The sequence below is a fragment of the Mangifera indica genome, chromosome 5 (genome assembly GCF_011075055.1).
Source record: "Mangifera indica cultivar Alphonso chromosome 5, CATAS_Mindica_2.1, whole genome shotgun sequence".
NCBI lineage: Eukaryota > Viridiplantae > Streptophyta > Magnoliopsida > Sapindales > Anacardiaceae > Mangifera > Mangifera indica.
This window is the reverse complement of record NC_058141.1, coordinates 935,298-955,581: the sequence shown is the minus strand read 5'-3', so window position 1 is coordinate 955,581 and position 20,284 is coordinate 935,298. Positions and strand designations below refer to the sequence as shown.

Genomic DNA, 20,284 nt, shown 5'->3' with positions numbered 1-20,284 from the left:
TAATATAATTTAAATTAAACTCAAATTAAATTAAATTATCACTCAACTATTAAATTAGATATAACTAAATTTATTTTAATTTGAGTTTAACTCTATCTAAAAAAAAATAAATCTGACTCTTTTATCTCAACCTTAATTAAAATTTAACCTAAATAAATTCGGTTCAATTTAATCTACAGCTAACCGAATTTATTTTTAAATTTGAAGTAACTCGGTGGAGTCCACCTAGGAGTAGAGAGAGTGGCTGATGTAATGAGGCCAAAAGGGCTGTGTCTGTGAATGGGAACTTGTTGCATATTCAGGGCAATTTGTTGGCTTGTAGACGGTGGCAGTGTCAAAATGAAGGGAGTGGGAGATAAAGTTTTGCCCGAAAACTTAAAATAAAGCTCATTTATAAGTACACATTCTTAATTTGAGGGGACACAAAGTTGTCTTGGAACGACTCTGCCAAATTTCTTCCGTCTCATGCAGCGCTTTTTGTTTTGTTGCCTTGAAGTGTTAAATGCAGGGTTTCAAGATATGAGCAATTATTGAATTTAAAAATTAATTTATTTAATATGATTTGTTTAATATAATAAAAAAAAAAGTAAAAAATGATATAATTTAATGTCTATAGTTTTGTCTACAAAAATAATTCACATTAAACTCTTCCTAATAAAAAAATAAAATTTTAATTAGCCTTGAATTAGTAAGAGCAATTGGAAATATCGATATAATTAAAATTTTAAAATAAATTTTAATTATGATAATATTAATATAACAATTGAATTAATTTGATTTAAAAATGAATTATAATTTAACACAATTTATCAAATTTCATCATGAATGAATCTATTTAAATAGTTAAAATAAATTTTAATCACGATTCTAATTAGATTTATTACTTATTTTCGATCAAACTGAATATTCTAATCCAAGTTTAAAATTATTGATTGTGGTACGAAGGGAAAAGCAAAGGCTGCCATTTTGCAATCATGTAGTGAAGACATTGAGGCGGAGGAAGTTATAACTCAACATTTCAATCCATTGCATAATCATCACCATTCGGATTCCAAATTCCCACTTTTTTAATTTTAATTTTTTGGAAATATTAATAAAATTTTACTTATAAAAATACCTTCTACTTTCTTTTCGTCAAATAATGTTTAATGTATCGGATCAATTATTTAATAAATCTTAATCAAATTATAATTTAATTGCCAAGTTAAACAATTGTTATAACATTAATTTGACATTACCATAAAATGTTCAAATATTTTTTTGATCCATTTTAACTTGATTGAAAATTAAAAGTATAAAATAAAATTTTGCAATTCTAGGTTAAGTTATAAGAATTACAAAGCTTACACTATACCCCTAATAAAAGGTGACATAATGAATAGGTTATCTGTATAACTTCAGGAAACCCATCTAAATATAGATATAAATTTTCTATGTTTAGATTTGTACTCGTAGATAATCACTGGGTATGCTTGTAGGGCACTCATTATTTTTTCTTCATTCTATTATTTTTTTTACTTTAACATTAAACTTATAATATGCACAATTCTTTAAATCTAAGAAAAATATTTTTATAATTTAAGGTAAATTTTTATTCTTCTATAAAATACTTATATAATTAAAGAGAAAATATTAAAAATTATAAAAAGAATATATTAAAATAATAAAACAAAATAAAAATGGTATGAAATTAATATTAAAATATTACCCGTAAGTCATCACGTAATCATAAGATTAGATACGAGTTTTAAAAATTATTATCTATATAACGCAATTTATTTTAACCTGTAACTAATTTGACCCATTCGATTGCCACATTTACCTCTCAACAGTATTCATTTTTTTGTATACAATTAATTCAGTTTAATATATATAATTTTATTTATCTTGTTGACACTATATTGACGTCATCATTAGTTGGTCAAATCATTTGGACATGTAAAGATCCAAATTGAGTCTTTGATTGGATCAAACATTGGGCTTGAGTTTTAAAACAATTTTAACCTTAAATTTTTTTCTTTAAAATCTAATGATGAATTCCAATTTTGAAAAAAAATTTACAAATTCACCCATTTAAAAAAAAAAAACCTCAAAAACGCAATATAAACTCAAATAATACAAATAATAACAAATTTATAAGTAAAAATAAATGTTTTAATAATAAATATTAATTTAGATATTAATAATAATATATTATTGTATGATTAAATATTTTTTATTTATAATAATATGTGTTTATTAATACATAATTAATATTTATTATTAATTAACGAAATTTTATTGGTTTTTTATATTACCATATATTTTCATAAAAAATCATAAAATCATATACCCACATCAAAAAATCCTTGAAATCAGAATGGCGAACATGTATGAAAACAATGAACCTCCACATCACCAAATCACTTCCTATCTTAAAATAATTAATTAAAAAGCAAGTAATTAATCCCAAAATCTCTTCTTTTAAAATGCTCAACACATTTCATTCATGCACAATAAATGTGCCAAAATGGATTTGGATTTTTCTCGCAGATAGACCCACCAAATCCCCAGAAAGCGCACAAAACAACATTAGACAAACAAAATCCCTTTTTTTTCTAATTCATGGTCAACTTAAGCCCCAGTTGGCAATTTCCTAACCCTACGGGGGCTTATTTTCAAATTTTCATAGTTCAATGACCCAAATGCAAATAGTACACTGACCAACTAAGGTATGTAAATGCACTAATTACTTACCTTAAAAAGGTAAAAGAAAATTTAAAGAAATTAAAGAAGTTTTTGTCTGTGTTATAAAAAATTGACAATTCTTTTTATTTTTATTTAAAAAATCACCAAGTTTATAACCAATCACCAAATTTGTACATTTTATTTCTCAAAAAGGGAAATTCCCATTAAAATTTATTTTTTAATTAAATTATAGGCAAATTAATTATTTCAAGGGTATATAATTAAATAACCATTAACAAAAAAAAAAAAAGAACTAATAATATTTATAATAGAAGAAGGTTACTAAATAATCTAAATTGATATTTTATAAAATTATATACATTAAAAATATATATTGATATATATAATAATAATAATAACGTATCATTATATAATTAAATTATTTTGAATTAAATATAAATTAATACCCAATCACAAGTTAACACATTATTGTTATTAATATATATAATGTTACTAAAAAATTGACAGTAAACTTTGAAACTTTACACAATTTTTCATTATGAGTTCATTAAATCATATCATTAATGTAAAAACCCATAAAAAATCATTCTTTGCAGGTAAAATAGTAAATTCACAACTCTAGAATTTTTTCAATTTAATAACATTTAATGTACAAACATTCGGAGAATGTATCATCATGTAATTAGATAATTTTTAATTAAAAATAAAATAAAAGTTAGATCATATTGTACTTATTAGTTTCTACTATTTATATATGTTAGTATAATTAGTATCTACTACTTATATGTATTAGCACTCTTCATTTATATGTATAGTATTACTTATATATAAATATATAATTTTTTAGAATTTTATGGTATTAAAGAGAATAAAAAAAGTTTTTCCCTTTATTTAACTTTTACATCGTCAAAATTTATATTTATTCAAAAGTAAAAAGTAAAAACTTTAAAGTTTTAAACTTCATATAAAATTTTAATTTTTCAATTTATACTATGTGACTCAAAAGGTAAAAACATACATTTTCAATAAATTTATCTATATTTATAATAATATTAATTTAAATACTAATAATAATATATAATATTTAAGGTGAAACATGTCACAATTATATTAAAATAGAAAATATTATCACTCTTAAACTTTTTAATTTTTTTTATAAAAGTATGTAAATTCAAAACTCTTTAGGTACTTAAACAAAAATTCTATAAAGTTTTAAACTTTATACAAAATATTTATTTTTATTTTTAAATATATATGTTAAGTCTAGTGGGTTAAAAACCCTATTCAATTTTAAACAATATTATACATAATTATTAATTTAAATAATAATAATAAATTATAATATAATTGATTGTTAAATTATTCTTAATTTAAAATTATTAAATTATATAACTACATATTATAATTAAAAGTAAAATTAATTTTATTATTAAACTTTTTATGTATTTTTTATTAAAGTGTGTAAATTCAAAACTCTTTAGGTACTTAAAATGAAAATCTAAAAGTTAAGGGTGTCCTAAGAAAAAAAAGAACAGAAGCGCGTTAGCGTTCATGGCTAAAAGTTGGCAGCCTATAAAACAGGGAGGGACTAAGCGAAGCAAGAACGTAAAACTTTGTTTAAACAGTTCTTTGCTGCTTAATCTAGGCCTGTGTCTTCTTCTTCTTCTTCTTCTTCTTCTCTCTCTCGCTCTCTCCGAACCTGCTTCACTCACCCACAAATCCGAACTGTTTGTTGAAATTACTCACTGAAAGTTATGGGTGTGTCGTTTAAACTTGGAAAGGTTCGAAAGAGGTACCGCCATGACGTGGAAGACACCCAAGTCTTGGATGCCGAGCCCGAGTTTGGGGTTGGTGAGGTATATCCGTATATGGTTTTGGAGGTGGGCTTTGGTGTGCCTTTTTTTTGGTGTGTGTGTCTCAGTCTTTTTGTTGTGTAGGTAGATTTTTGGTCTTGGTTTTGCTTGAGTTGTGCTGGGTTTTTTGTTTTGTGATGTGGGTTGAGTCCGTTTATGTGTGTGTGTGTGTGTTTTTTTTTTTTTTTTGAGTGTGAGTTGAGAAACTTGGATGGTGTTTGTGGTGGTGTGTTTTTTTGTCTTCCTTTCCTTTCCTTTTTTTCGTCAAGTTAAAAGTGTTGTGTAAGCAGTGGGTGTGCATTTTGGGCTGCAGATTGTTGGTTTTTTTTGGGGTAAATGGTAACTGATTGGTTTGAGTAAACATGATGAAACCAAATGTTTGGTTCAATGCACAATGTCAATAACCAAGTGGTTTTCAACTTCATGAACAAAAGCCCCATTATTTTATGTTGATTTTTGTGGTTGATGTATTATAAAGTGTGTTTTGATCTATTAAAAATTTTCCCAAATCATGTTTCAGCAATTGGTTTTGTTAGAGTTGAGATGGCTATAGTTTTTGGGTAGTGGGTTGAGTTTGTTTTGTGCTCTTGAGTCCGTGAGTTGAGAAACCTGATGGCGTTTTGGGGTTTTTCTGTTTTGTGGTGGTGGTTTTCGCTTTTGGTTTAGATAAAAGTGTAGGGTAGGTTGTGTGTGATTTTTGAACTTCATGAACAAAAGCCCTGTGATTTTATGTCGATTTTTGTGGTTTATGTGCTTGAAACATTGTGTTTTGAAGCCATGTTCTAGAACTTGGTTTTCTTGAAATTTTTTTGAAGTTTTTGCTGAAAAGTTTTAACCCGTGATTATTATTTTTCAGGCCAAATATTCATGGTATTTTTCCTACTTGGCTTCTTTGTGTTAATTTATGAGTTGATTTGTTAAAAGGTTTGTTCCAGATTGATGAATGATAATACTATATTGGATTTGAGCATGGTCGAAATGCTCTTTCGTTGTTTTATTCTAATCATTGTTTAAGAGATGTTTAACTAGTCCTATTTTAATTGCTTCCAAGCTTTACTCAAAGAACAATACGCTTTTGATATTTTTACAAACTCTTATAAAGCATTCTAGTCTTGATCATCAATATTCTTTTTATTCTGTTGGTTTCTGATTCTCGTAATCACACACCTTATATTTGTGAAAGATCTCTTAGTTTTGTGTTAGGGTTAACTTTCGTCTTTTGTTTCATAAAAAAAGCAACATTTGATTCCTTCCTAAAGTACTTCAATCATGTTTTATCTTAACCAGTGTAAAGGATAATGGGTAAGCCTACCTTGTCAAAACCTTTCTTTCTTATTCTCTCTGATCCAACCTTTTTAATTAAATTTTGAAGAAAAAAGTTCCTGTGGTCCTTTTTCTACTAAAGTGTAAACTTGTGCAAGTATTAGTTTTCTGGTTTGAGTAGATGTCCATTATGGTATATGTTATTTTACAACTGGAAGTCTATTAAATGTTAATCTCTTGTTTCTTTTCCCCTTTCTTTTTCTAATCTGTTTGCCTTTGTAAGTATTGATAAACCTGAGAAAATTAGGCATGAGCATTTTAGCGCATGTTTTTGTCTCTGCAAGTGTAATTTAAGCATTGTGGTTCCAATGTAGGGTAATTTTACTATGAAAGGAGAGAGGTCTTCTGAACATGCTAATGTATTGGCCAAGTCCGGACGACATTTGGTTACAGAAGGTAATATGAGCCGCTTCTATGATGTAATGATATTCTGAGAGGTCCTTCATGTTTGATAATTTATTTTGGTGCAGATATGGAGGTATCCTTTTCTCTGAATTTATTCAAGGATGGCTTCTGCTTTGGAGAACCCTCTAAGGTTAGCATTGTAATGAACAGAAACTTCAGAGCCTTTTTTTCTTTTTCCCCTCAATAAATTTGTTTTACATGTTTCTTCCATTAACTGCTATTATGTATTGTAACACCATTGCAGTTCCTCAACTATGTACCGGAAAAATTGTATCCTTATAATCAAGCAACAGAAATGATTTTCATCGTAAGTTTTTCTGAACTTGATAATTTTCAAACTTGTGTTGGCAAGCTTCAGTTACTTTTATCCTTCCATGTGTTCTGCCCAAAAATGAAAGCATAATACATGTACATTTCTTGAACTCTCTCCTTATTGAATGATGTAGGTGCTCATTTCTTTTTGATGCAGTAGAATTAGTTCTAGATTTTTCATATCACAGTTACTGAATCAATTTGCACATGGTTCTGAATTTGATTGCTATCCTTTTGTATTTTTCCATAATAGGCAATTGAGTATGGTATGTTGCCTGGAGATCTCTTTGATAACTTACCCTGCAAGTTCACAGATGGCACAATTCTTTGTGAGGTGAGTTAAAAACTATAGTCGTCTGTAGTACTGACCTTTTGTGGTGGTCCAAAAGTTTCTGTTCTTTTTAAGGGTTGCTTGCTGTTTGGTGCTGGAATTTTTGTTTTGTATGAAGGTAACTAGCTAACTTTTAGACTCATTGATATGGACTTACTCTATTCATGCTTATTTAGTTCCTTTTATTTGATTGTCTTATATTTGACCACTTTATTATGCGGGCTAGTTTTGGATATATTACTGTATTCATGTTTTGATAGATCTAATCATACTTGTTTATTTGTGTTTCGGTGTTCTTGTGGTCTCAATTATATGCTGCCATCATCATAAATCTCCACCTCTCTTTGCATTGCCATCTGTAAAGGAGGATTTTTGGAAAACTTGGATGGTTGAAAGAACATTTAGTTGATCAGATGGTCTGATTTCTGCACGGGTCCTTATACCGTCTTGCTTGAGATTGTGAATAAAGGATGCTACATGGTGGATTCACAATCTTTGAATTTTCTTTATTGCAGTTTTCTGGTGGTGGTTTAATGTTTGCTTCTGAAATTTTGGAGAAAAAATTCTTCTTTTTTTGTTTATACTTGTTTACTTTTCTTTCCTTTCAAGATAAATGAGATGCTTTCTTTGCAGATTCAAGATTATCGCAATTGTTTGAATGGAAGGGGTATTGCTTCTTTGAATAAATCTCCGGTTGTTCATAGAGTGCTCCTAAAAATGTGCATGGAAATTGTGATAAAGGATATATATTCGGTGTCAAATGATTCTTGGTCCTATGAAGATCTACTGGTCAGTGATCTTGATCAGTAAGTATTAATATGCACTTTAAGCATTTTTCCATGATTTTATATAACCCTGTTCTTATTTCAGACAGTTGAGTCCCTCATTTGGAAGGCTTTGCAACCTGATCTCCATCTGAACCCAGGGGCACATGAGGACAGATTATGCATAGAACCCTGGACTAAGAAGGTCTGGAGGCATGCTGAACTCTAATAAGTCTGACTAGAATTTCACGTGTCCTTAAATGGATTTATCATATTTTGTTTACTTTTAAATATTGTGCAGTATAATAAAAAAATTACACAAGCTTTTTGCTAAGTACTCGAGTTATTAGTAATTGTTTCTGGGTTAACAGAATTTGATTATATTTCTTGTTTTCTAATACTTATCAGGTAATTGGTTTTACAGTACTAGTACTCTTTTTAAAATTTCCTGTTAATTTCCTAGACTACATATCTTCTCTTACAAGATGATTCATGATATAGGCAATATGGATCTTTTCTAAGTATGCATAATAATGAAATGCCATTTGATGTTAACTAACTCTTGGAGAGTTTTGCAGCTCGATTTGGGAATCACCTCTGGTAGGAAAAGGAGAAGGTTAGCTGACGCTCTAGCTACTAACCCAACTTTTAGCAGTGAAAATAACAAAGGGGCTCCATGTTCAGAGCCAACTGTTTCTAGCTCAATTCTGAATTTACAAGAGAATAGTGGTATGTTGGAGACCACACTGCAGCACAGTCGTTTTACCAGGGGATCTAACCATCAGATGCGGGATAGTTCCAGCCTATCTACCATGGTAGATCTGACACCATTGAATCTTTCCCCTGTCGAAATGCAACACTTTAGTGGACATAACAGTCTTACAAAAGAAACCACTTCATTGGTTTTTCGTGAGCAGGGCAGATGTGAAACACATGCCATTCAGAGACCTATCATCAGGATTCCCAAGCAAGAGCCCTTGGATTTCTCTCAACAGCAGCCTACTTGGAGTCAGTCTGACACCATGATCGCAACTGAGCGACTGCAGAAGCAAGGTAATACTTTCTCACATTGGAAACCTGAAGCTGGAATAGTTCCATATGAAAGATTTCATGGCAGGAGAAGCCCCACACTATCAAAAAATAGTGGTCAACAGGCAGTTCTTGAAGGTATCCCGAAGCTGTGTGCTGGAATGCCAACTACTGTGAAGCAAGAACCTGTTGAAACAAATAACTTCTCTGGTTTAGATGTTAAAAGGATCAGGGATAGCTGCATTGGTATGGATGTGAGAAGTAATAGATCTAATCTTTTACAACTAAAGCAGCATCCATCACCAGTATCTGGAATGAATATCTCTTCTTCTAGCTCATCTTGGAATCAGATTACCCATGACCAAAATTCTGGAAAGGATGTTGTCACCCAAAAGAGGAAAGCTTTGCAAAATCCTCGCGTTACAGCTGGTGTGAGCATTGCACCGGTAAGTTCCCATCAGAATGGGTCTGTGCAAAGAGAGGCTTCTATATCTGCAAAGCGAAGAAAGAATCCATGTCCTAAGGACATGATAAGTGATGAACTTTCTATATGCAACAATCCAAATGCACTCAGCGCGATTAGACTTCAATATGGAAATCCTAACTTACCACAAACCTCAGGAGCTAAAGGTGATCTGCAGAGGTTTTTGAAGATTGATGAGATAACTCGAAGGTAAAATCCAATTTATGGTACCACTTATTCTGTAAAGACTTTTCTTCTGTTATCTTGGTTTTGAAGAGCAAAAAATGTTGTTTTGTATATTTCAGGAATGGCTTGAAAAAGAAAAGGCACAATGTGGAAGAAACTTTGCAAGAGAAACGATCATTCTCCATTAGCAAATTTGCTCGTGAATTTTCTAAAGTTGATGGGACTGAAGAAATTCCTCAGTCAGAGAATATGGCTGACACAACTGTCAATGCAGCAAAGACTTTAACATTGAGATTTGGACACAAATCTCATATCCATCAAGGTAAGCTACTTTGTTTCCAATTTTTTGATTAATTCATACCTGCAATTCTTGATTCTTCTAGTGATGAATATTTTTCAATTATTTCAGGGGATGATATTTCTAAGATTGACAGCAAAGCTTGCTTGAATTTGGTTATGGTTAAAAGACGAGATGAAGGATTTGTTGAAGCCAGCATTATTTATGGACAGCAAGAAGGAACTGTTATTCCTCTTCTGCCAACTCTTTCTTGCACTAAGGTAATCCTAATTCAATCATTTAAATGTTCTTTCTTTCTTTTCTAACTCAAAATTTGTTCATGAGATTATATACTTTATAGTTTTCTACTGTCTTTTAATTATGAAAATATGTAAAATTTGTCTGCCAATGTTAGTTGCTGAAGAAATAATGTTTTTATTTCAAATTTGTGTTTCTGTATAACTTCATTTTCATCGATGTTTGATCATGTAAATGAAACACCCATGTCATGATAGATTGATTGACCATTCTGACATTTATTGTACATGCATTTGCAGCATTATGCAGACCAATTTGCCAAACAATTCAGTGACTTGGTAGGTTTACTGCCTTGGATATACTTCATGAAATAATATTATGTTTATTCATAGCTCTCGTTGACAGTTTTTTCTATAGATGGAACGTGAAGGTTGCTGCGTAGTCAGTAAAAGCGTGGAGCCTCAACTCTCGAATACTGAAGGTTTCTCAATAACTCAGCATCCTACTGTTACTGGTGGAGTTACTCAAGCAGGCAGAGTGCCTGACCAGCTTTTACCCCCCACTTTGATGCCACAGCTATCGAATTCTATGCTCCTTCCCATGAATGACAGTGCCTTAACCAGTTACTTGGGACAACTACAGCCAAAGACTCTTTACTCTGGAGGCCATCTGCTCCACCCGGGAAATGTTCAATTAACTCAACAATCCTTTGGAAGTAATCCATCGAGATTAATGTCCAGCATTGCTGCACAAGGGAACCTTGTGCGACAGCAATGGCACCAGAATAAACAGAATCATCCACAGTCCCAGCTGTCACATAGACAGAGAGAACAACTCATTCATAAAATTAAAATGGAGGAAGACTTGGGAGCAGTTGTGGGTGGCCTGAATTTGCCACACTTAGCTGGAGGCATCCAGGGGCTTGGAAAGTTTGGTCGAGGTTCCTTCAATAATGTTATGGGCTGCCTTGGAGGCTCACTCTATCATGTTCCAATGGGAGGACAACTCCCTTGGATTGGCAATATGAGTCAGTTTAACAATATTGGTAGCAATGTACCTGGTTCACTTGATATTAAGTCGCACTTTGGTGGTGTTTCTGATAATGCAAATACAGCTGCTGCAGCTTTGGCAAAACTGAGGGCAGCAAATGGGCAAGGGCAAACCTTAATGGGTGGATATCAATATCTGAGAAACATTGGTGGAATTTCAAGCCAGCCACCAAATCTTCAAGACATGGCATTTCTCTTAACCAACCAGCAGTTCTGGCGGTATCAGCAGCTGCAGCAGTATCCGCCACAGCAGCATCAGCAGCAGCAACTAGGACTGATATCAGTTCTCCAGCCAACAGAAGTGAATAGCTCAGTTGATGAATACATGGGTTTACCTCAAACTCAAGTTCACTCCATAAGCTCACTACAACTGAACTCTGGGGCAACTCTGAGGCAGTTTAACAGGAATATGATGTTTGCTCCAGAAAGCTCAGAGCTGAGCACACGAGCACACAGCAGCTCTGTGGCCAACAGCAGCTCTGGCAAGTCAAGTAATTTGTCTGTTTTTTCAAAGGACAAGGGCGTATACAGATCTTCCAGACCCTGATAGCCAGGATGATACATTTTAACTCTAACCAGGTTGTTGTGTATGTAGCAGCTAGTTTGTGCGGTATTGTGGCCATTCTTTTCCTGAAATCCAATTACAAACTTGAAACTTTCAATGAAAGGTTTACTATTTGTGTTGTGTCTGCATTTCCCATGTTATTTTACAATGGAATCACTGGTCATTGAATTATAGCTTAAATTTTCTGTAGCTAAACATTATGGCATACACAAAGTTGGATTTGCACAGTGTTTTTGTTTTTTTTTTAAGTAATTAAACTTTGTTTTCGTTTCTTCTTCGAGTCTAAACTTTTGGTTTTTGTTATTGAATCAATAGAATTTTTAGATTTCTATATAAAAGAGGTCAAACTTTCAATATTTCTTATTGAAGATATCTAATAAACACATCTATGGTGCGTCTTTTTTTGGTAAGTCACATTTACTATGTTTGTTTTGTAAAAAAAAAACCCAATTAGTTTGATACCTTTTAACAAGAAGGCCAAAAGACTTACTACCCAAGGTTTAGTATAAATTTAAACTAGTTAATTTTTGGAAATTCAAATATAAATTTGTCTGTTAAATTTTATTGTTATTGTTAAAAATAAAATTATCATTTAAAATTTTTATTTAAACTCATATTTTATGATTGTACTTAAATCTTAAAATTTTTATTTATGTCTCATAACTTCATATTTTTCAGGTTTAAAAATTGATTTTTCTTCCCCTCTCCCCCTCCAGTCTAATGTTGCAAACTCATTTTTTTCCCCATATAATGCCATCTCTCCTAACTTTTTAGAAAATTTTAGTTTTACCAATTCTCTTTCCCTTAGTTTCCTATTCTTCTTCTCTTTGGTGATCGTTTATCTTCTTTGGCATCAACTCTCTCTCTCCTGCTTCTCTCTCCCTCTCGATCACTTTTTCTTCTCTCTTCAATCGTCTTCGTCAGAGAAAAAGACTTGTTGTCTTCGTTGGAGATGAAGACTCGTTGTTTTTATCTTAGACGAACATGATTTTGTTTTCGTCTCTGACGAAAATAACTACAGAGGGAAGAGAGAGTGATCAAGAAGGAAAGAGTGGACTGTCAGAGATGGCAAAATATCGTCGAAGGGAAGGAAAAAAAACTCCTAAGGGGAAAATGACTACTTTCTAAATTTTGGGTGAGTAGAAATTATTAAATTTTCAAAATAAAGAGAGAAATGTAATAAAATTTTAGTTTTTAAATATTCTTAACTAAATAATGATTTTATCTCTATAATAACAGTAAAATTTAACAGATAAATGAGTAATTGAGCTTTCAAAAATTAACAAGTATGAGTTTGAGTTTCTACTAAACCTTGGGTAGGAATAAGTCTTTCAACTCATAAGAAATACTGCAAATTTAGCCATTTAAATTGAAAATGATGAAAGTTACATTACTTTAATAAAAAAATTAAAGTTCAATTACTTCATTAAAAAAAAATTTATAGTTTAATACAATCAAGTATTACCGCAAGTATCTATAATAAATCTAAAATCCATATGTTATAAAGATGACATTATCCCATTTAGGATATTTAAAGTAGGTTTGATTTGATATGAGTTGTTTGAGATTGAATTGAGTGAATCAAATTCGAATCGATTTAAACATTTGAATTTAAGTTGGTTTAGATCAAATTTAAAGCTAAATTCATTTTTAAATTAAGTTTAAATCTTAATTTGTCGATCTTAAGCAGGTTTTTTAGATTCGAATAGATACTGAATTGGACCTTATTTGAGCTTGGTTTAAATTGAATCAAATTATATTTTGAGGAGATTTAATGATTTAGGTTTGGACATTTAAAGAGGTTTAATGGTTCAATTGGAAACAATAACCAATCATTAGAGTTAGATTTAATTTGAGTTGTTTACTTGAATTTGAGCTCGGATTGAATAAACTGAGTTTGAATCAATCTAATATTCGAATTTGAATCGATTTAAATTGAATTCAAAATAAAATTATTTTTGTGCTAAGTTTGAGTTTCAACTATCGCTCTTAAGTCAATATTGAATTGATTCGTGTAAAATGAAATTGATTGTGAATTAAACCTTATTCAGACTCCATTTGAATCAAATCCAACCCTAGAATTGATAATGTTATACGATAATCTTATTTTGATGGCAATATTGGATTTTATTGAAAGAGTAATATTATATGTATAAATAAATTATACAAATTTATTCATAAAATCTTATTGAATGATTTTGAAGTATGAGAAAAATGAAAAATTCACATTTTCTAATTAGGCATAATTACTCTAGTTTATATAGATAAATTTGTATAATTTATTTATTGGAAAATTTTATTATGTTACACGTCATTCATGGGCCCTACTGCCAACAGATCTTTCACAATAATCTGTTCCACCAAACACACAAAAAACTAACGCTCCTCAACCATCTCTTCACTAAGTGCCGTCGCCATATGGCTCTGGAAGCTTCCATAGACCACCGCAACCACGCGCCGCCGTACACGGCCAACGGTGCTGCAACCGCCTCCCCCGAAGTGGCCTTGCCTCCAAGTAGAGTCTTGGCCACTCACCGGCTCAGGCTCAACCCGAGCTCCAACCACAATCCCGATAGCTATGATGACCTGGCGCTGGAGTTCACTCCTCATCTCTTTAGCTCGCTTGAACGGTACTTGCCTCCTAATATGCTTTCCATGTCACGTGATTCAAAACTCCAGTACATGCGCGATATTCTCGTCAGATACTCGCCGGACGGTGAACGGACACGTGTAAAATTCTCATCGCATTTATGTTTGTTCTTTTGAATTATTGGATTGCTCATTTAAAGATATGAGGTTTTGCGTGTTCTGTTGTTAATTTATGAGGTTTTGATTATTTAGCGGCTGTTTGATTGCTGAGAAAATGTGGAGAAAGGAGAGTTTGGAGTATTTAAATCTTTAAGTTTGTGTTTGTATGGGCTTGTTTGCTTGTTGTGTTGTGATTTATTTGGGAAATGGAAATGTGTTTCTGATAAGTTTGGTTAGGGTTTGTTTTGCTGTTGAGAAAATGTGGAGAAAGAGGATGTAGTATGTTAGGGAGCTGTTGCAAGGCCAATGTGCTACTGCTTATTAATCACGTTTGTGTGATTTTCAAGAGACGATGTGTTACAATTTGTGAATAATTTGATTTATAATGTCATGATTTATGAGCCAACATGAAGTTTTGGATGTGGTATGCTTTGCTTGGCGTTAATTTTGGTGTAGTAGGAGGATATAGTATCTCTTGCTGTTGTGTTAGTTTAGGATTAACTGAAGGTGGAGTATGTTTGAGTGAGAATAGCAAGAACAAGTTTGTTTTTGCCATTTTAACAAGTATTTATTCCAGCTACTTTTATATCAGCTAAGCTTTGCCAATGTTTCTTATTGCAATTCAGTATACACTGATTGGTGGGTCTTTTTTGGCTTGGTCAATTTATTGTTAATCATTATTAAATTTTTTTTTTTCAAATAGCTTCAAAAGCATAGAGAATACAGGCAGAAGATCATATCAAACTATCAGGTATGTGAATATCTTGGAGGTCTCATACACTAAGTTTTGTCATTATGTGTTTTAGATATTCCCATGTTTGTCGCTTGATTTGGTACATTGGTAACTCTCTCCTTGAGGTGTCATGGAGAAAAGGTGCAACCATTTGCTCCATGAACTTCAAAGTTCTTTTCCCGTGACAATAGCCTATAAATGCAAATTACTATTCTCAGCTTCCATATACATATTTCCCCCCTCTCTAACTATCTCCTTTCTCTTTGCAGCCTCGCCACCGGCAGCTGTATACTATGCAAGCTGTAAATTTCTTTGGACCCTCTTTTCTCCAGGCAATTAACGAGAATACTGAGGAGGGTTTTAGAAGAATAATTTCTGAACCCATTCCAGGAATTTATACGTTTGACATGTTTCAACCACGTTTCTGTGAAATGTTGTTATCTGAGGTATCATCGTTTTCTTGCGTATGTAGGCTGTAATATTATTATTTTTCCTCCCTTTGGTTTTTATATTGTCTTATCAGGTTCTGGTTGCATAGGTAGATAACTTTGAAAGATGGGTACATGAGACAAAATTCAAAATCATGCGACCAAACACAATGAACAAATTTGGGGCTGTGCTTGATGACTTCGGCCTAGACACCATGCTTGACAAATTGATGAATGACTTCATACGTCCTATGTCCAAAGGTAATATATCTGTATTCATTTTGAGATAGTGACCTTGTATTAGTACATAGAATGAAACACTCATTTTTGTTCATTAAAAATGCTTTGTAGTACTCTTTCCTGAAGTTGGTGGATCAACACTGGATTCTCATCATGGTTTTGTTGTTGAATATGGAATGAATAGGGATGTTGAACTTGGTATGGCTTATCCCAACCTTTTTAGCTACCCCCATTTTCTTTGCTTGATATTGTTTTTCCTTGTTTGTCATTTGTCTTTAACTCTGGGTAATATATTTGTATCTTCATAAGCTTTGGTGAAATGTGAATAGCCTTAATTTTGTAGGTTTCCATGTGGATGACTCAGAAGTCACCTTGAATGTTTGCTTGGGCAAGGAATTTACTGGTGGTGAATTGTTCTTTCGAGGTGTTCGATGTGATAACCATGTGAATTCAGAAACTCAGCCAGAGGTTTGCTGATTTTATGAGTGAATCCTTTTTAATGAAGCAGACTATATCTTTTCTTCTCTCTCTATCTGTTTTTTTGGGTTTTTTTGAGTGACGCTTTGATCATTTGTAAACAAATGAATTTCTCCCTTTTTGGTCCTTCTGCACTTATCAGGTATTGTAGTTGTTTATTCATCATAATTTCACTTCTAAGCCAGTCCATGGCTATATTGCACCCTAAGTGCAAACATTGAAGAACGGATAGATAAAAGATTGAACCATAAGTGTCCAATTAATCTTTCCTGTGATTCTAATAGATGTCAAGTGTTAGACTTAATACAACTTTGTAGCCACTATCAGAAAAAAATAATTTTTTTGTCATATTTTCAGTTTACAATATTTGTATGATGGAGCATTTTCTTTTTCCCTATGATGTATTACAGGAAATTTTAGATTATTCGCATGTTCCAGGGCGTGCAGTTCTTCATCGTGGTCGCCACCGACATGGTGCTAGAGCCACAACGTCTGGTTGGCGGGTCAACTTACTATTATGGTGCAGAAGGTATCTTTCTTCCATATTTTCCTTAACTCAGAAAGTAGTGCTGGAGATCTTGTGTTGGGCTTTTTCTAGGTGTCAGTTCCAGTTGGTGAAAAATATGTAGTTCAGTACACTTGTTGATTTAATGGAATTGCATAGCACAAAAGTAGATTGGGTCCATAGTAACTTTGATTGCTTTGTTGTTTAAATCAGCTGGTTTGTGGAATGAAGAAAATTCAACTTTGGTTTTGCATGCTCATAAGAGTGGACAGCTGTACTTTATGTAATGTTCTAAGCTTCTGGCTAGAGGCAAAACTTGGGCCATACTGGCCCTGTTGTACAAGAATCAAATCACTGGCCTGGATCACATTTTGAGACTAAAAAGTCCAACACGTGGCCTAGCCTGGAAATACAACTAAAATTTCAGAAAGTGAAAAAAATAGAAATTCCCTTAGACATAGGAAATCTCAGATACTAGCAAGTGTCATCTAAACATCTAATCTGCTGATAATTTTCCATTAGTTGTATCAACTAAACTAATATTATGTCTGTTAGAACACTGAAGATATTTTCCAAAAGTTAATTTGTATATATCCTTATGCTTTCAATTTCACAGCAGCCTTTTTGTTATTTTGTGGTATTTTGTGTTTCAGTTGTTTGAAATTTGTAGGAGTCTTGTCAGCTGTACATTATAATGTACGGTTATAACCCTTCTTACTAATGGGAAATGAATTTTTGATGTGTTGCCCTCAATTAGTATGGATAGAAAAATAAAAGTAAAATTTTGCTTGATGCATGAGGTTATGCTTCTGGAGTATAAAATTCTTAGCAAGTGCTTTTTTTGTATTAAACCTGAAAGTTTGCAATAGCATCTTGTCCATGTGAACATAACCAGTTTGATTAAGTTATAAGTGGCACAGAAATAAAATCATACGTGAAGATTTGTGAATGCTTTGTGTGTGCTTTTGTAAGGGATGGTGATTTTGGCTTGGAATGGTTGATGTAATTCTGTTGTTTATACAATGATGCTCATCAGTTTTAAAAGCAGAGATTAAAATTAAGAGCAATGCTATATGCACACTTTTGAGTATATAATTGGATATATAGATATTGTGTTATCAAATGATTGAGTATTACTTTATCCTTAATTCAAAATCATTCAATCACGTAATGATACATCATTTATGTATTCAAAAGTGTGTATATATAGTTTTAGTGTAAAATTAATATCTAATGTACTTTTGGTTTTTTTTGAAACGCATTACAATCTTCTACCAGTTCTGTCTTTCGTGAGCTAAAGAAATATCAGAAAGATTGTTCAAGCTGGTGTGCAGAGTGCCAACGTGAAAAGAAAGAAAGGCAGCGTCTGTCAATTGTTGCAACCAAACAGGTATGTGACATCATTAGGGAAAAGAAGAAAAATAACTAGAATTTTATTCTTCTCCTTAGATATAATAATTCCGTTGCTACATTCAGGAACTTCTGAAGAGGGAAGGAACTTCCACTTCTTGAGCAGGTTTTGCCCTCAAGTTTTTCTGGTGAACTTGTATAATACCAAATTCTTCTCGATAACCATTTTGTTAGGCCTTGTTTGTGGGGTAGGAGGAGTGAGCGAAGATTCTACATCTGTCACCGTGTTTCTTTTTCAGGTTAGCTATACAGTTTAGTCTACTCAAGTTGATTATCATCTTACATTGTTGGTTATTTTGATAAAAAAATGGAACATCTTCGGTGCTGCTATGGCCATTATGTTCTTTTGTGATGTATCATAAATGTAAGATGATTTTTCTGCGAATGAAAATAGTGCAATTACTCTCAACTAGTTAGTAATTTTTCAGAAAATTGTTATGCTACTTTAAAAAATTGCAGTAAATCCTCTTCTTCATTTTTTAGTCATTATTTTAGAACAAAATCCTGCCACGGTTGACTTGATATTGGATGTCAACCGTTCATGAGCTAGTGATCAACATAAAATCATGATTTAAGAGTTGACCTGAGAAGTAACACAACCATGATCGAAGAATTGACTTCAGGGCTGTGATGTAAGAGTTGATACATGAATTAATCGTGATCTAATGGTTGACATGAGAAGTATCATACTGTAGTATTTTCCTTACCTGCCCAAAAAAATTACAATATGGAGGAGTTGATCGAGTCAGTAGTGGACTAGAGGATGGATGGATTCGAATTGAGTTTGCTTGAGCAAGTCGAACTTAAGTTAGGGTAGCCCTAGCTTGAGTTTTTTTTTTCAGAAACACACACCCTAATGTGAGTCTTTTTTTTTTTTTTTTCGTTTTCAGAAAGGGTGTGTGATTATTTTTTGAAATTTAAGGAGTTTGATGTAATTGCATAAAGTTGAGTGCATAAACCTGTCAAATTTTCTCGGGAAATTCGGATGCCCCCATGTTTACGCCAAAACAGTAACAGGTGAACCTCAACCAATGACCCTGACTTGTTTGTTTAGGAGACAAATCCATTCTTGTGCCTTTGATTTAATATTCTAATGAGGAATGATGCTCTATTAATGCACTAACAATGAGATTTTTGCACCCATATTTATGGTTACTCTTAGTGCATATTCTATTATAACATTTTAATCTTTTGACTTACCAAGCTATTAGTCTATCATTACTTTAGTCAAAAAGTATACTGAAAGGAGGAAAATTTTTAATTTTATTTTTTTCAATGTAATTTTTAGGAGAATTATTCATCATTTTAGCATAGTATTTTTTTTTTTTAAATGGGAGGGATTAAAATGTAATTCTGTCTAGATTATCAAGTGGTTTGTACTAATAAATTGACATGTTATTGGATGATGGGACAAAAATGTAATTCTGACTAGCTTTTATATATTAATTAATTAATTAATTATTCGAAGCAAAAATGCCCAAGTACGGGCTTTTGCATTTGTTTGTGACCAGCTTTTGCCTGAACAAAGCACATGTAACAAGACAACCATAAGAAAAGAAAAAGGGTGAATGTTGGAGTGTTTTTGTTTTTGTTGTTGTGAGTACTTTTGCTGCAATAAATTGTTGGAAGCAGAAGCAAGTAAAGCGGGGCCTGCCAGTGCAATGCATGTGAATAATTTAATAATAATATTCCTTATCCTGAAACCTGAAGATGGACAGTGAAAAATTGTGCATATTCAAAAGTACTTCTTCAACTTTTGCTCTCTGCTTCTGCTTATTTGATAAGCTGTTGTTGAAGAGTCTCTTTACTAGGAAACTAGACTAGACTAAGACATTGTCAAGTCTGTGACTCCATTCAGAGTTTCGACTGTTTCCTTTGTGGAGCATGCTTGAGACCGTACGGCTACTATTATTGTTGGAATCCAGCTTAGCTTGGCCAAACATAGGCGAATTCAAGTTTGGATTGAATCTATACTAATTAGTTCGAATTATACTGTTTGTGACTCCAATCAGAGCTTGAGACCATATACCTAGTATTATTGTTGGATTCCAGCCTAGCCTGATCTGAATATAGGAGAATTCAAGTTTGGTTTCAATCTATAATTATTACTTTAAATTGATTAGTAATATCGTCGATAAGATGAACAATATTGTTAGAAAGAGGCTCGAATTGATTTATTGAGTTGAAATTTCAAGTTGAATTTAGTTTGAATCAAATCGAACAGAGTTGTCTTGGTTCCC

The 20,284-nt window shown here is 32.3% G+C and overlaps 2 protein-coding genes across 8 annotated transcripts; both read left to right on the top strand.

Annotated features, from left to right (window-relative positions):
- Positions 1–4,296: 4,296 nt before the first annotated feature.
- LOC123217282 (protein PHYTOCHROME-DEPENDENT LATE-FLOWERING-like) lies at positions 4,297–11,631 on the top strand. 7 transcript variants are annotated; one of them, XM_044638207.1, is made up of 13 exons: positions 4,297–4,568; positions 6,179–6,260; positions 6,335–6,399; positions 6,514–6,576; positions 6,835–6,915; positions 7,546–7,701; positions 7,783–7,881; positions 8,255–8,491; positions 8,594–9,378; positions 9,474–9,676; positions 9,764–9,912; positions 10,189–10,227; positions 10,307–11,631. In XM_044638207.1, exons 1-13 carry the CDS (start codon positions 4,443–4,445, stop codon positions 11,483–11,485), a joined length of 3,264 nt encoding a protein of 1,087 aa, XP_044494142.1. In that variant the 5' UTR covers positions 4,297–4,442; the 3' UTR covers positions 11,486–11,631. The 7 variants fall into 7 exon arrangements, with proteins under 7 accessions (XP_044494142.1, XP_044494141.1, XP_044494140.1 ...); XM_044638206.1 differs by having other exon boundaries at positions 4,297–4,544; positions 8,255–9,378; XM_044638205.1 differs by having other exon boundaries at positions 8,255–9,378.
- Positions 11,632–13,868: 2,237 nt separating this feature from the next.
- LOC123215332 (2-oxoglutarate and iron-dependent oxygenase domain-containing protein CP2-like) lies at positions 13,869–18,453 on the top strand. The gene is made up of 10 exons (XM_044635377.1): positions 13,869–14,233; positions 14,955–15,002; positions 15,254–15,430; positions 15,523–15,673; positions 15,764–15,850; positions 15,996–16,120; positions 16,540–16,658; positions 17,913–18,024; positions 18,111–18,150; positions 18,219–18,453. Exons 1-9 carry the CDS (start codon positions 13,922–13,924, stop codon positions 18,144–18,146), a joined length of 1,167 nt encoding a protein of 388 aa, XP_044491312.1. The 5' UTR covers positions 13,869–13,921; the 3' UTR covers positions 18,147–18,150; positions 18,219–18,453.
- The last annotated feature ends 1,831 nt before the right edge of the window (positions 18,454–20,284 follow it).